Source organism: Equus przewalskii, chromosome 26 (genome assembly GCF_037783145.1).
Source record: "Equus przewalskii isolate Varuska chromosome 26, EquPr2, whole genome shotgun sequence".
Taxonomy (NCBI): Eukaryota; Metazoa; Chordata; class Mammalia; order Perissodactyla; family Equidae; genus Equus; species Equus przewalskii.
The window spans coordinates 27,905,119-27,920,760 of record NC_091856.1 but is presented as its reverse complement, the minus strand read 5'-3'; the positions used below and the strand labels follow the sequence as shown (position 1 = coordinate 27,920,760).

General features: G+C 43.7%; 1 protein-coding gene across 19 annotated transcripts in view; it reads left to right on the top strand.

Moving 5' to 3' along the window:
- The first annotated feature begins 8,441 nt into the window (after positions 1 to 8,441).
- Positions 8,442 to 15,642, top strand: part of DENND1A (DENN domain containing 1A) — a 513,391-nt gene continuing 506,190 nt past the window's right edge. For 8 of the 19 annotated variants that reach the window (XM_070596419.1, XM_070596424.1, XM_070596418.1 and 5 more), the window contains exon 1: positions 8,568 to 8,719. In XM_070596419.1, the coding sequence (XP_070452520.1) occupies positions 8,703 to 8,719 (17 nt within the window). In that variant the 5' untranslated portion in view covers positions 8,568 to 8,702. The other 11 variants (XM_070596422.1, XM_070596423.1, XM_070596420.1 and 8 more) reach the window with 7 other exon arrangements.

Sequence of the window (15,642 nt, the reverse complement as noted above, 5' to 3'; positions counted from 1 at the left end):
TACTGGAAGCAGAGCTCACGGCAGGTTGGGTCACTATGTTTAGGAGATAAAGTCTCCTTTGGGAACCTCAGTAAGCTACCTACTAATTAAAAACAACTCAGTCATTGAACCGGGTCAGAGGATCTCCTCCCCAATGTCATGGCCACCCTGACCGACCAGCAAAAACTCTGCCCAGGCCAAGAGGGCAGAGAACTGGGGCCTTAATCTCCACTCAGATGCTAAGGCAAGCCCGTCACTGTCACTCATTTTGTGTGCCTTTACTTGCGAAGTGGGAGATATACTAGGATTGAAACTTTAGAATTCAGTTAACTACATTTTCTAAACGCTTATGTGAAGTATTGGCTTAGGACAAGGAGTAGTTGAAATAAGTAGGAAAAAATAATATATTATATATATTATTAATATATATAAATGCACATGGGAAAAGGGTATAAAATAAAGGAGAACTAGCAGAGAGTCCAAGAGTCCGACGGGGCAGAGTCCTGCAAACCCCTCAGTGAGTGCAAACTCACTGCCCAATGAGTAGAGGCACATGGGGACCGTCTTCAACATGGAATTGAAGAATGGGGTCTCTGGAGTTTCGGCCTGAGTCTTGCCTAAAAGTCTGGGCCAATCAGGTGGAAATGGGAGCAGCCCCAGGGCAGGGAGTCCTAGAAGTCTAGCAGAAGTATGGTTTGAGAAGAGCCAAGGTGAGGGCTGAGAAGACCATGAATGTATCAAATCCTAGAGGTGAGGAGAGGAGGCATGGGGAAGAACAAATTGCAAAGTAGTGAGCTTGAGAGCCCAGAGATCTGAGGACCAGGGGCAAGGCAAGGAGCTCAGAAGCATGTTCAAGAACACAGATGTCCTTTTACAGGGTGTCCAGCTTGAGACATCGGGAATAAGCAAGGTGGTAGAAGGGACCACGCCAGGCCAGACTCTGTACCGTGTCTAATCCACAGACCCTCTTATTTATAGCTCTATCCCCAGCACGAAGCATGAGGAACCAAATACATAGTAAGCCCACTGGAAATGTTTGCTGAGCTCTACACTGCAGGGCTGGGGAGAGAAATGAGCCTCAGCTGCAAGCAAGAAAGAGTTCTAAGCACAGGACCTGGCACATAGGAGGGATTTGGTACATGAGTGAATGGATGTTGATGACACCTACCTTGGGTCTCCAAGTACCAAGAATGCTCAGCCAAATGCACTGACTGCCTCAGGAAGCCAAGAGACAGAATGCAGGATCCAGAGCTGGAGGCGCATGAAACTTGGGAGAGGAGCAGGTGGCCTGCTGAGGCCCTGTAGGCACTAATGGGAATTCAGTTCATATTGGCATCTGGGTAAGGCTTAAATCAGTGGTTCCCTACCTGGTTGTGGATGTGCATCACTTGTGGAACTTGTTAAAACACAGAGTCTCTGAGTGTGCTTCTGAATCAGAATTTCCGGGATCAGAACCATGGACTCCATATTACGAACAAGCATCCCAAGTGATGTTGACACACATAGCATATTATGGAAAGCAAGGCCTTAAATCATCAATTCTCACTGGCCTATCTTAGAATTTGGCTCTTATTGGTTGTTTGTTGTTAAGAGGACAACTATACAACAGTTCACACGGAGCCATTTCCAAATGCAAAGCTAATGCGTATACTTCACATTATTAACACATTGAATCCCACAATGGCCCTGTGAGAAAGGTACTGTCATCCTCATCTTACAAATGTTTGTTAGAGAGTTTGAGAGAGGTTAACAATTTGCCCAAGGTCACATGCACAGTCAGGCAGTTTGCTCCAGAGCCCATGGTCTTAACTTCTACAAGAAAAGATGAAAGTACATCATTTTACATCATGTATAGGCAGGACAGGACTGCAAAAGAATTACAGAATTTATTAAGAATTAAAGAATTCTTATTTTTCATTTTTTAACAATAGGAAGTTATCACTGAGAAAAATAATATTTGATGAATTAACGAATAAATCAGTGAAGGAAAATCATTGCAAAATAAAATATTTTATCTTGGGGAACTAACAAATAAGCCCACAATTAGGAGGTAGGGCATCTGGGCTGAGTCCTGGCTCCATCACTTTCTGGCTGTTTGATCTCAGGTAAGTCACCTAAGCCTGCTGTGTATCAGCATCTTCACTTTTAAAGCAAGGACAACAGCTCTCTCTGATTATTGAGCAGCTGGAAAAATATAAGCCATTAAGTATTTGCAAGGTAGTACTATTAACGATAATAAAATAGTGAACCATATAATCAGAGAGCAGGTGAGCATCCTGGCAGGGGTTACTAACCACATAAGAGGAAGGGCTCAAGCACTTTTGGCCCTCAAATGAAGGTAAAGACCTTTACCTTATACCATATAGAAAAGTTAACTCAAAATGGATCAAAGACGTAGATGTAAGAACTAAAACTATAAAACTCTTAGAAGAAAACAAAGGGGAAAAGCTTTACGACATTGGATTTGGCAATGATTTCTTGGATATGACACCAAAGGCATAGGGTAACAAAAGATAAAATAATTGGATTACATCAAAATTTAAAACTTTTCTGCATCAAAGGACATGTCAATAGAGTGAAAGGCAACCCACAGAATGAAAGAATATATTTGCAAATCATATATCTGATAGAAGATTAATATCCAGAAAATGTAAATAGCCCCTACAACTCAACAATAACAGGAAAACAAGTAACCTAATTAAAAAATGAGTAAAGGACTTAAATACACATTTCTCCAAAGAAGATATACAAATGGCCAATAAGCACATGAAAAGATGCTCAGCATCACTAATCATTAGGGAAATGCAAATCAAAACCTCAATGGTACCACTCACATTCATTAGGATGGCTACTATGAAAAAAAAAAACAACAACCCAGAAAATAACAAGTGTTGGTGAGGATATGGAGAAATTGGAATCCTTGTGCCCTGCTGGTGGGAATGTAAAATGGTGCAGCCGCTGTGGAAAACAGTATGGCAGTTCCTCAAAAAAATTGAAAATAGAATTACCAGATGATCTAGCAATTCCATTTCTGGGTATATACTCCAAAAAAACTGAAGGAAGGGACTCAAACAGATGTCTGTACACCTATGTTCCTAGCAGCCTTATTCACAATAGCCAAAAGGTGGAAGCAACCCAAGCGTCCATCAACAGATGAATAAATAAACAAAAGTGGTATATGCACACAGTGGAAAGGAAGGAGGTTCTGACATATGCTTCAACATGAATGAACCTTAAAGACATTATGTCATGTGAAATAAACCAATTGCAAAAGGACAAATACTGTATGATTCCATTTATATGAGGTTCGTGGAGTAGTCAGTTCATAGAGAGAGAAAGCAGAATGGTGGTTGCCAGGGGTTGGAGGAGGAAGGAATGAGGAGTTATTGTTTAATGGACAGAAGTTTAGTTTAGGAAGATTTTGAAAAAAGTTCCGGTGACGCATGGTGGCGATAGCTGCATTACAATGTAAATATACTTAATGCCACTGAATGATACACTTAAAAATGGTTAAAGTGGTAAATTTTACGTTACGTATATTTTACCATGAGAAAATCAGGAAAATATAAAAAATAGAAGATAAAGATGTACTAATTCAATATACTAAGCTGAAGTTTAAGAAAGAAAGAATTTCCCAAATCTTCTTCCATGGCTTATTATTCCTAGGAGATTTGCCTCAAAATGAGGGTTTTGAGGTCATTTATTTATTTATCCAATATTTATTGGTCTCTGCCTGCAGCCTCTGTATTAAATGTTGAAGGCTAGGTCCAGACAAACCTGATGTGGTTCCTGTCTTTATCAATCTGACAATTTAGCAGAATAATATTCTTATTTATTGAATACCAAATATATAGCAGGAAACTTCCATTCTTTATTTCATTTCATCTTCATGAGGTGGATATTTTCATCACCTTATTAAAGATGGGGAAACTAAGGCTCAGAGAGCTTAAGTAACTTTCTCCAAGTTGACTCAACTAGCAACTTGGGTCTGCCTGATTCCAGAATCCATTTGCTTAACTGCTGGTTTATACCACCTGCATTCTTTTTTTTTTGAGGAAGATTAGCCCTGAGCTAACTGCTGCCAATCCTCCTTTTTTTTTGCTTTTTTTTTTTTGCTGAGGAAGACTGTCCCTGAGCTAACATCCATGTCCATCTTCCTCTACTTGATATGTGGAATGCCTACCGCAGCATGGCTTTGGCCAAGTGGTGCCATGTCCGCACCTGGGATCCAAACCAGCGAACCCTGGGCTGCCAAGAAGCAGAATGTGCAAACTTAACTGCTGTGCCACCAGGCCGGCCCCTCACCTGCATTCTTCTTTTAGGAGATCCACAATGCACATTGCTACATGAAAGTCCATGAGAAGTTCGGTAGAGAACCCTATTTAACTTGGTATAATTCTGCATATATCAAACATACTTCATTACATAACCTCTCCTTTCTTGGGTGATGGGAGCAGCACTCTTAAAAGTGAGCTGTGGACTCCTTCTGCAGAATATACCTACAACATCCAAGAGAATTAAAAATGTCTGGCTACACACAATCTTGTACACAAATGTTCATAGTAGCATTCTTCATAATAGCCCAAAGTGGAAACAACCCAAATGCCCATCAGGAACAAAATGTGGATAATTTAAATACAGTCTACCCATACAATAGAATATTATTTGGCAATAAACAACAATAAAGTACTGCTAGGTGGTACAACATGGAAGAACTTTGAAAACATTATGCTAAGTGAACAAAGCCAGACAGAAAGGCCACATTATTATAGGATTCCACTTGTACGAAATATCCAGAGTAGCTAACAGAGACAGAAAGTGGATTTGTGGTTGCCAGGGGCTGGGGGGAGGACAGGAAATGTGAGTGACTGCTAATGCATGCGAGGTTTCTTTTTGGGATCATGAAGTGTTCTGGAATTAGATAGTGGCAATAATTGAATAACTTTGGGACTATACTAACCACCACTGAATTGTACACATTAAAATGGTGAATTTTATGGCATGTAAATTGTATCTCAAGCAAAAAAAAAAAAAAGAATACAACCACAGCTAAGAGTACTAGGAAGGACAGACCACTGGCCCATTGGTCGTGCAGCTTCATACTATGTCATTAGTGGAGTATTAGAGCTCCCTGGGGTTGCTGTCCTTCCCTCAATAGACACAACCCCCTAAATCCTAAGTAGAAGAACCCAACAGGTCCAGAGGAGTGAGGGCAAGCTTGGAAACTGAGCAGCATCAAAGTGTCTGCGCGGGTGGTATCACACGCATTGTTGGACTTTCATCTGCTAGGGTTGCTTAGTTAGCCTATTTTGACAACAGTCGAGAGGGCAAAGTTCCTAAACTTCTCATCACCGGAAGGGTTCAGTTCCATCAACTGATTATGCCATGTAGTTGGCAGGGAGGTCTCCTTTCATTTGAATGACATCGGATTCACCTGGATTTAAAGGAAGTATAAAACAATAAACCACTGAGATATAGAATTTTATAAGGTCGCATAGTCAAGCATGGCTTGATTGAGACTGCTGGCTGTCTCGCAATACCTGTCCTCCCCTTCTTCCCTGGAAATGACCACCCCCGACCCCCGCCTTCAGTGGTGCACACGATTGTCTGAAATAAAGGCTATATTTCCTAGTGAGATGTGGTTGTATAACCAAGTTCTGGCCAATGGAAAGTAAATGAAAGCAGTGTGAGCAACTCCATGGGAGTGTACTTAAAAATTAGGGGTTGGAGTGGGGCATGACCTTCTTCCTTCCTGGTGGCTGGCTTGTAGATTAGACAGCCAGAGTTCAATCAGCCATCCTAGACTATGAGGTGGAAGCTGAATTTGGAGAATAGGGGAGCAATAAGATTGAATTCTGGGTCACCAACCTCAAAGTGGCCACAGTCTGACAGGTACAGAAGACAGGTTTATAAGCTAATGCAGAATAAACACCACCACAAGGCCAAATCAGCTGCCCTTTCCTGTTCCTATGCCTTCAAATCTTAGAGTATGCTTTATGGAATTGTCGTAATAGCTCTTGAATGTTCATCTCCAAAACTTATGTGAAAAAGAAAGAAATTTCTATTTTTTTCAGCCACTGTTATTGCAATCTTCTATCATTTACAGTCGAACCGAATTCTAACTGATTCAGAATGTAAACTATTACATTCTGGGTTGGGAACTCAGGTCTCCTGAATCCAAGTACAGGACTATTTACTATGAAGATTATTACTATTAATAACAGAGCCAAAGTGTACTGAGTGTCTGGTATATAATAGTTGCTGATAATTTTGGGTGCTTACTATATGCTAGTCACTGTTTGAGCACTTTATACGTGTCATTAACTCACTTAATTCTCATGTCAACTCAGTAAGATAGATCTAGTATCATAATTTCATTTTATAGACAGAGAACCTGAGGTGCAGAGAGAGTGAATAACTTACCCAACGGCACATATTTAGTAAGAGGTAGAGCTGAGAATTGAACCCAGGCAGCCTGGTTCCAGAGCCTGCATCCTTAGCTCCGACATTACACCCTCTTACGATGTAGCTCCTGCTTATCCTTTATAACCGTTTTACCAAGGAGGAAACTGAGGCAGAAGGTTGTCTAATCATTTGCTTAAAATCTCGCTGCTAGTCAGTGGTGCAGCTAGCACTTGAAGCCAGACTCCTAACTCCCAATTCAGTGCTCTCTCCCCAGACCACCATGCAGTCTCAGAGGCCACCTGAACAGATACATAACCTCCTACTCCCACCTCCAGTCTCCCCTTCCAACACACATCCACACACACATACCCCACCCAGCAGGCACCCAGACATTTTTGTGGACAGGATGGCTACAACCTTCTTTGAAAAGCAGCCAGCTTTGCCTCCACCAAATAACTTTGTTTTATTTATAGTCTCCTGCTCAGAGCTTTTGAACTGGCTGCTCATTCCTACGAAGATCTTGATAACAACCCTTCCTTGGAGAGGGTTCATAGGAAACAAGGTGAATAAACACCACAGAGGCCCTGCCTGTTTAGCAGAGCTTTACTCCTGGGGGTGTTTATAAGTTGGTGTTGGTGTCTGAGTGCAAAAGACTTTGAATTCAAAATGGCAGTTCGGACGTTTTCATTTTTTTGTTTTAATTCAAAAAAGTTCACCCCTTGCCTTCAACAACCTTAAGGGCATAGGCAAAAGAGAGAAATGATCTTTATCCAGAACGTAACTCCAAAAGAAGGAGTTCTTGCTTTCTTTGCTCCCTGATGGGCTGGGGCCTAGGACTAGTTACTGCAGAGACCGTGGAGTGGGGAGACACATAAATTCAGACAATCCTGAATTTATAAGAGCTAAAATGGCAGAAGGGATGAATGACATTTCACAACAGAAAATTGTAAAACAAAACAAAAACGAAAAAGAAAAGAAAGAAAAAAGAGAAGCCTCATTTCAAAAGTAAACCATGAACCAACAGTGCCTTCCGACTCGTGGCCGAAGGTGCCATCCTAAAGCATAACTGTGTCACGTGTATCTGGAATTGTTCAGCCTGGATGCTAACCTCCACTCCATCAGTTGCTATTTATGCAACTACGAGTACATGCCTCATTTTCCTCTGTGCGAAATGGGGGGATAAACTCACAAGATTATTGTGAGGATTGGCGCTAACCATCTAGGGGAAACACAGGGCCTGGTTCAGAGAGGACATTCGCTAATGGTGGCCATCATGAGTGCTTCCTTTGGGACTCCTCCAGGCCTAGAGGGGATGATATTGGGGTGTTCATGAAAGTGAGCTCCAAGAGGGAGCAAAGGTAAGTAGTAGGTTAGTGATCTTGACTCTCAAATATCTTCATTTGCGTTGAGTTAATCTCTATCGGGGACTGTTACCGTGACATGAGCTTTCCGTATTGGAGCTCCCAAAATGGCTGATAAAGGGAGGTAGAGGTCCTCAACTGTGGGGCAGAGCAGAGCCACTAAATGGGTCCTATGAAGCCCCCAGGTGGCTTTCCTTTGGGTATGTCAGATCTCCTTAAAGGTCTAAGGGGAAAGAAAGGGGCCTCCATCAAGGACCATGTTGGGGAAGCGGATGATGTGATAGAGAAGAGGGTCTGCGGCTCCCTTAAGGAACTTACTGAAAGGTATGGGATTTTCAAAGGGAAAATTTGTGCTTCCATGGAGGTCTGAGAAGGAGACATTATCTCCAGGCCAGAGGTACTGGGTGGGAAGACTCCATAGATGAGGAATGGGTGAAGGTTTCTTCAGGCGAGCTCAGGGGGTCTCTACGGTACGTGGGTCTTTACTGAGGGGTTGTGAGTGGAAGTTTCTAACGAGAACTGTGCGGTACAGGTCTCCAACGCGCTGCACCCGGAAGACACAACGCACGGCGCTCTGGGAGTCGAACGAGCGGACGCGCCGTTCCCGCCCCCCCACCGCCCTCAGGCGGCCCAGCCTCCCGCCAGCGGACTACACTTCCCGGCAGGCCCCGCGGGCGGCGGCGGCGCGGGCGGGAGGGGGCGGCGGTGTGAGAGGCGGCGGGGGCGGACGCGCGCCGGGCACGCGCGCCGGCGACCATGGCGTTCGCCGGGCTGAAGCGAGTACATTAACCCCGGGAGGCGGCGGCGGCGAGGGAGCGAGCCTCGAGCGGGCGGGCCCAGCCTGAGGGAAGGGAGGAAGGGGCGGGGAGAGCGCCGGAGGGAGGCCGGTCGGCCGCGGGCGGGCGGGCAGCGCAGCGCCGAGCGGGGCCCGCGGGCCCATGAGGAGGCCCGGGGACCATGGGCTCCAGGATCAAGTGAGTGCGGCCGGGCCGGGCGGAGCCGGGCCGGGCGCGGGGCGGCGAGGCCGGGCAAGGGCTGCAGGCCGCGGGCCGCGTGGGGGACTTGTTGCCGGGACCCCAGGGGCGCCCCGCGTGCTGGCGTCACCCGGGGAGGGGGACGGTTGCCATGGCGATCCAGGGAGGCGCGGGCGCGAGGTGGAAGGGCGCCGGTGGTCAGGTGTCCCCTCCTCACCTGAGAGCGGCAGCAGCTGAGATTACAAGGTGGCCCTCTCCCCCAGGTTACAGAGAGCCTCTGAAAATGGTCATACAACTGTGGGGGGAGGGCGAGAAATCTCCGGAAGCAACTCCCCAAATGGGTGTGTTTGGGGCGCCCCTGAGAGTTGGCCAGGTCCTGAGAGGTTGCAGTCTGGCTGCTTAAGGCCTGCGGCCCCCACAAAAGTCGCGTGAGGTTCTCAAAGGGAGGGGCCGTTCCTGGACTTAAGGTCTGGACGGCCTGGGGAGGAAGGCCCTTTTCTCTTTCCTCCTCTTTCCTCGTCTTATCTGTGAAAGTCTCCGCACAGCAAGGGCCAAAGGCTATGAATGCAGATACCTCTGTGCTGTAACTGAACACCTGATCTTGATGATTGTTGGAAAGGCTTTGTAATTCAATCTGGCAAATTCCCTCACTCATTCATTCGCTTGGAGTCCCCGGTGGGGCGTTAGTTTTCCGGGGAAATTGTTGATACATCTAACTTCAGAACACATTGAAACATTGTTGCCCTACTTCTAGATCTAGAAGTTGACTTTGGAAAGTGCAACTTTTATGCAGTCCAATTTGGGTGTGTTGCTTTGTACTCTATCTCCCCTCCCAGCTAGGTCCTCTTTTGGCCTCTCCCTTCCTCAGCTCCAGAACATGAGATGCTTTATCTCTAATCACTAACAAATGTTCACTTTTCCTCTATGAGTAATAGAATTGTTTAAGGGCACTTAAAGTTGACAGCATAGGCTTTTCCATAAAACAGCTTTCCTAGGACACTTTAAACCTACTTACAAGAAAGTCTGTGGAATGTGTTTATATCAGCATTTTGAGAATTATACTAGGGAAGTTTGAAAGAGGAAGGGCCTTATGGATGAAATCTAATAATTATTCACATGTTGCATCTCATGTCTAGTCCATGTCCGTGCAGTGTGATCTTTGCCCAGCCTTGTAGTTCCCTGACTGGCTTAGGCTTGTGTTCACAAAATGTGTCTAATATGTGCTTAGGAGCCCTGTCTGCTAAAGGAAACTAGAAAAGTTTGCTTATGATAATGAAAATGGAAGAGTTGGATGAGCACACTGTTAGTTCTTTATTTTTGCGGAAATGAGGGGAAAAAGTTAGAAGCATGCTCCAAGTAAGAGCTTAAGAGGCTTGGACAGTAAAAAGACGAAGCATTGGGATTAAAGAGGCACTCCAAGTTTAGCTCCTGCTTCCAAGTAAGAGTTGTAAACTTGGATTTCAATGGCACTTAGAAACACTTTCCAGAAGCCACCTTAGAGTCGCAGAGTATGCTTGTGAGGATGCTTACCCTTCTCGTTACCGAGAAGTTCAGAAACTTGCCTGATAGGAGGCAGTCAGTGTCAGCACCAGCATGAAATTCCAACAAGTAGAAGTTCAGATGACTAGGCAACAGGTCTCTGTCTTGCTCTTGAAGACTGCAGGTTGACAAATACATTTCTCAAGTGTGCTTTGTGGATGCCATCACCCTAATATCTGAGCACTTGGGCAAGAGAACTTTAGTAACAATAAATTGTATTGAGCGTGAAATTAGTGTAAAGAATAGCCTTCAATAGCCTTCTAGATCTTGAAACTAGACTGTGATAAAAACTTAGGCTTGGGAAATGTTAGCTTTACTTGTGGTGAAGCTAAAAGAGAACATGAAGAGAGAAGTTAGGAAAAGTAGTTGTGATTTATGGTGTCTGTTGACTATGCCACTTCTGCCTGTGCTGGGAATGGGGGTCAACAGGTGGCGAGGAAACCATCCACTTAAGTGCTGCCCTGGTTGTTGGAGGAAACAGAACTTTCGTTACTACTGACTGTTTCATCTTGATAGGAAAGTACAGACTTAGCTCAAGGTGTTCACCTGGCTGAGGTGAAATCTAAGTATGCAGGCTCCATTGTGTCGAACAGTCTGGGGATGTGGGCAGAGGGCTCTCTGGGGCCCGTCTGAGCAGGACAGCTCTATGGTTGTGGGTGTTTTTTTCTTGCTTATCTCTGATGCTATGCGGCCCAGTCATGCTGATGATATGGAATCAGATCTGGGCTCAGATTCTTGCTCTTTTGTCTACTGACTATGAAACTTTGCACAAGGTGCATTTTTCACCTTCAGTTTCCCTGAGGGTAAAATGGGGAAGACTGTATGTTGCAGGGTCGCTGAGAGCAATAAATGCCATATCAACGTGACTGCCGGGCCCATATTAAAAACAGTAATTGTTCCTTTTCGTTTATACCTTGTCTATCAAAAGACTAAGAAAACAGTTATATTTTATATTAGAAATGTTAGAGAACTGTATGTTCAGGTAATGGAGAAAAAAGTTTTGATGATCAAGGAATTAGGCTCCTAATGTACAGAGCAGGACTTAATATTCTCTCATTAAAAAATAAAAGTTGATTGAAAACAATACTCTAATTGTGAAGCTGGTGTCTGTTGTATGATCATTAGTAAAGCAGGTGAGTTGCTAGGCACAGGTGTTGAGATGTAGTGCTTGATCAGACTTTTCAGACTCAGGCTGGTTGAACAAGTCTCTGTCAGGCACCATGGTAGTGCTTTATGGGAACCATTTCATCAAATCCTCACAACTGTCCAATGATGTCGGTACTATTAACTATATTTTTCAAATAAGAGCATGGGAATTTATAGGCCTGAGATCAGATGCCAACCCCAGGAAACCTGCCCTGATTCCACCCCCACCACTCCCTATCCTAGGCCAGGTGCCCCTCCCTTATCTATGCATCCCCTCCCCAGCCTAGGCCAGGTGTCCCTGCCTCCTGTGTGCCCCTCCCCCCCCCCAGCCTAGCCAGGTGTCCCTCCCTCCTCTGTGCACCTCCTCCCCAGCCTAGGCCAGGTGTCCATCCCAGATGTATGCATCCCCTCCCCAGCTTAGGCCAGGTGACCCTCATTTGTGTTTCTGTGGCCCCTTGTGTTTATCACTGTCATAGAACTAAACCCAGTTCCTTGACTATGTCCTGTACTAAGCGCAACATATACTTGAGAGCAGGGACTGTCTTGTTTGTCTTTGAGTTCCCTGTGTCAAACCTGGTACCTGACACATGTGGTTGTTGAGGGAGAGTTTATGGGATGCATTTAAGAAATATGTTAGGATTTGAATTAAGATTCTACCTAAGGCTGTGAGTTGAGTGTACATAGAGTTAAAAAGAACAATTTGCTACTTGAACTCTTGAGGAGGAAGAGTTTTTATGTTTTATAAGTTTTAAAGCCAAATTGCCCTAGTCTAGGCAGACAGTTTCTTATTTTTTCTAGTGTTTAGTTCTTGTTCATTTTAATAACAGAACGTTGACTTGCCTCAAACCAAACATGTACTTGACAAGAGGAAAGAAGAGGTCACCAGTATGCAGGTAGCACCCTGGAAAGCTGCTAAACCTTAAACCTGGGCAGACATCTATTTATTTAGAGGGATGAAAGTAGCAGTGGTAACTGGCAATCTTTGACAGGTATGTTTAAATCTTATTTAGTGTTTGAGGGATCCCAGTGGACTGGAGTGTGGTTAATATGAAACAATTTAACTGATAATGCAGACACACAGCAGGAAACTGTGGCAGTTTAATATTGCTTGTGGTGACATCCTAGAAATTGTTTCCAGGCACTAAGGGCAGGAAGTGGATTGTAAGTAATCGAAGGAAGTATTCTAAGTGAGTTTGAAGAAACCTGACATTTATGGACTCAGAGGAAAGCATACTCAAAGATTTGAAGGCAGAGGAACAGGACGGGGCAACTGATATGGCCTTATGGTGGTGTTTATCTGCGTTGGCCTGTATACCTGTCTTCTGTCTCTGTCAGACTGTGACCTCTTTGAGGTTGGTGACCAAGAAATTTATCCATTTATTCATTTACTCACCTACTGTAAAACTAAGAAGAGCGTCAAGCACATATTAAATACTCAATACATAGTGGTCATTATTGTTATCACATTGAGTACTGGTACTATATTATGTGCCTAGTAGTGTGTTAAGTACTAGGGACACTAAAATTAAAAGAATTTTCTTCCCTAAAGGCTTTCCAGAGTAGTAGTGATTCAGAAATGTAAAACAAAGCCAACTTTCTCCAGGCTCCCTCCCCACCAAAAAACTGGAGTATAATACAGTAAGAGGCTTGCTATGATGGAGATGCAACCAGTGATGAATAGGGGAATAAGTGAAGGAGAGACTGTCCTCCGAGGAGGGGTTAAGGAAAGAAGGCTTCATCAAGACAGTGATGTTTTAGTTGAGACAGGAGAGTAAGGGATAGAGTGATGGCAGAAGGAGTAGAGGCTGTGGTGGTGGTGACGGTGGTAGTGGTGGCAGCAGTGTTAGTAGTCTCAATAGAGGGAGAAGTATGTGTTGGGGACATGGCATATTAAGGAAATAAAAATATTAATTACCATTTGTTAGATGCTTAAATGCCAAGAATTGTCTTAGACACTGGGAATTATAGTTGTGAATAATACATACTGTTCATTCCTACTCTCATGGAACTTAGAGTTTGGTGGACCTGACAGATAAAAAAAAAACCAGATTAGTTCATGTAAAATTGTGTGATGTGCTATAAAGGAAAGAAGATGCTGAGGGAGAATGATGAGAGTGCCTGTCCTATTTTGGATAGAGTAAGTAGAGCTTACTGTGGAAATGACATTTGAGCTGAGACTTAAAGGTTAAGTCGTTAGTCATGTAAATAGTGGGCAAGACTTTTTATACCAGGCAGAGAGTAGAGCACATACAAAGGCCTCGAAGCAAGAAAGCACTAGGCATATTTCAGGAACTGATAGAAGGCCAGCAGGTTCGGGTAGTGACTGATGGCAGAGAGGCTTGAAGTCAGGTCAGAGAGAGCCTGGTGCCTGAGCAGGGCCTTGCAGGCTGTGGTAACCTGAAGACAACTTTATTAAGACATAATTCACATACTATAAAATTTATTCTTTTAAAGTGTATAATTAAATGGTTTTTAGTGTACTCACTAAGTGTGCTCGATCACCACTATACAATTCCTGTACATTTTATCACCCCGGAAGGAAACCACATACCCATTAGCAGTCACTCCTCCTTCCCCCAAAACCCTCTGAGCCCTAGGCAGTCACTAATCTACTTATAGTTGCTGTAGATTTGTAATTTGTCTACTCTGGGCATTTCATATAAATGGAATCATACAATATACAATCTTTTGCCTTTCAACGTAATGTTTCCAAAGATTATCTATGTTACAGCATATATGGGTATTTTATTACTTTTTATTGCTGAATAATATTTCATTGTATGCATGAACCACATTTTATCCATCCGTCATCAGTTGTTCTGTATTTGGGTTGTTTCCTCTTTTTCTCTGTTGTGAATAATGTTGCTGTGAACACTTTGTGTGGACATATGTTTTCATTTCTCTTGGGTATATACCTGAGAGTGGAATTGCTGGATCATATGGTAACTGTTTAAGGAAGTGTTTAACTGTTTTCCAAAGCAATTGCACCACTTTGTGTTAAGTGGTGTCTCACTGTGGTTGTGATTTGGCCTAAATGAGTTGCATAGAAAACGAAAGGCCAAAGAAGAAAGAGAGAGGTTTCTTGGAACTGAAACTGAAAGAAAGGTGAAATCTGGGGAAGGGAGGAGGGATTCTCAGAGGAAGAAGAGTGGAAGTTATATGACTTGGAAGTGGGACTAAAGCCATCTCATTGTTTTCTGGTACAGAGAAGTAGCCTTGGCTTCTTAAGATGGCTCTGCTCCCATCTTTTTTTGGGACTGCTTGTCAAAGGATCCCATTACCAAAATGCACCACAGGCTTGCTGCTTCTTGAGGCCTGTTGTGTAGCACATCCTACAGATCTGCCCACTGAGGGACAAGACCAGGAGTTGAAATGCGACTTCCTCTCCAGGGCTTCTCCCTCTAATGCCTGTTCTCTTTCCTCTGCACCACAGTGCTTCCCTCCAGATTCCCAGAGGAGACAGTACAGAGACTTGGGGTGGTGGAATAAAAGTCTCGTTGGAGACTGACCTCTCCGTTATTAGTGCCCAGAGCCAGTCACTTGAATTTTCATGACTTTTCTAAAAAATGTATTGTGCTACTCAATTTAATCTTGGCCATTGCAGTCAACTTGGAGGGGTGTGCACAGTGGATAGGAAGCTTGAAACAGGGAAGGTAAAACCTGGAGTATTGCTGTAGGAAAATATGTTTTTATTCAGGCTGTTAAATCTGTGTAAGCTCCTGGCTGGAATTCTGGTTGTGGGTTGCAAGGGTTCAGCCTTTTTCCTGGCCCAGGGGGAACTAATCTCTGGATTTGCAACCTCCTTTTTGCTTAAAAGGATTTTTTTTGGAAATGGAAAGATAAACAAGGAAGAAAAATAAACTGAAAAACAACCAAAACAAAGTTGGTCTCCTCTGCTTTCATTGGAATCCATACCCATTCTTTCCAAGTATTTAAGACTTGAAAAGGAGCTAAATAAAGGAAGTAACAAAAGGTATGTTCAAAATATAAGTTCTCATAGAAAAGATAGGTTATGTTCAAAAGTTCATTTGTAGGTTGATTGTGGCATTTAGAATGTATTTTTCTCTTAGAGATACTGTTATGTGTAAATCAGGGGCTGTCAAGGATAAGGACGTTCCAGGCAGAGGGAACTGTGTGTGCAAAAGACATAGGGAGATAACAGGTATAGCTGAAATATAGGGCATGTGAATAAGATTGTAAGAGGTGAAGCTGAAAAAGTAGGCTCGTGCCACTGGGAC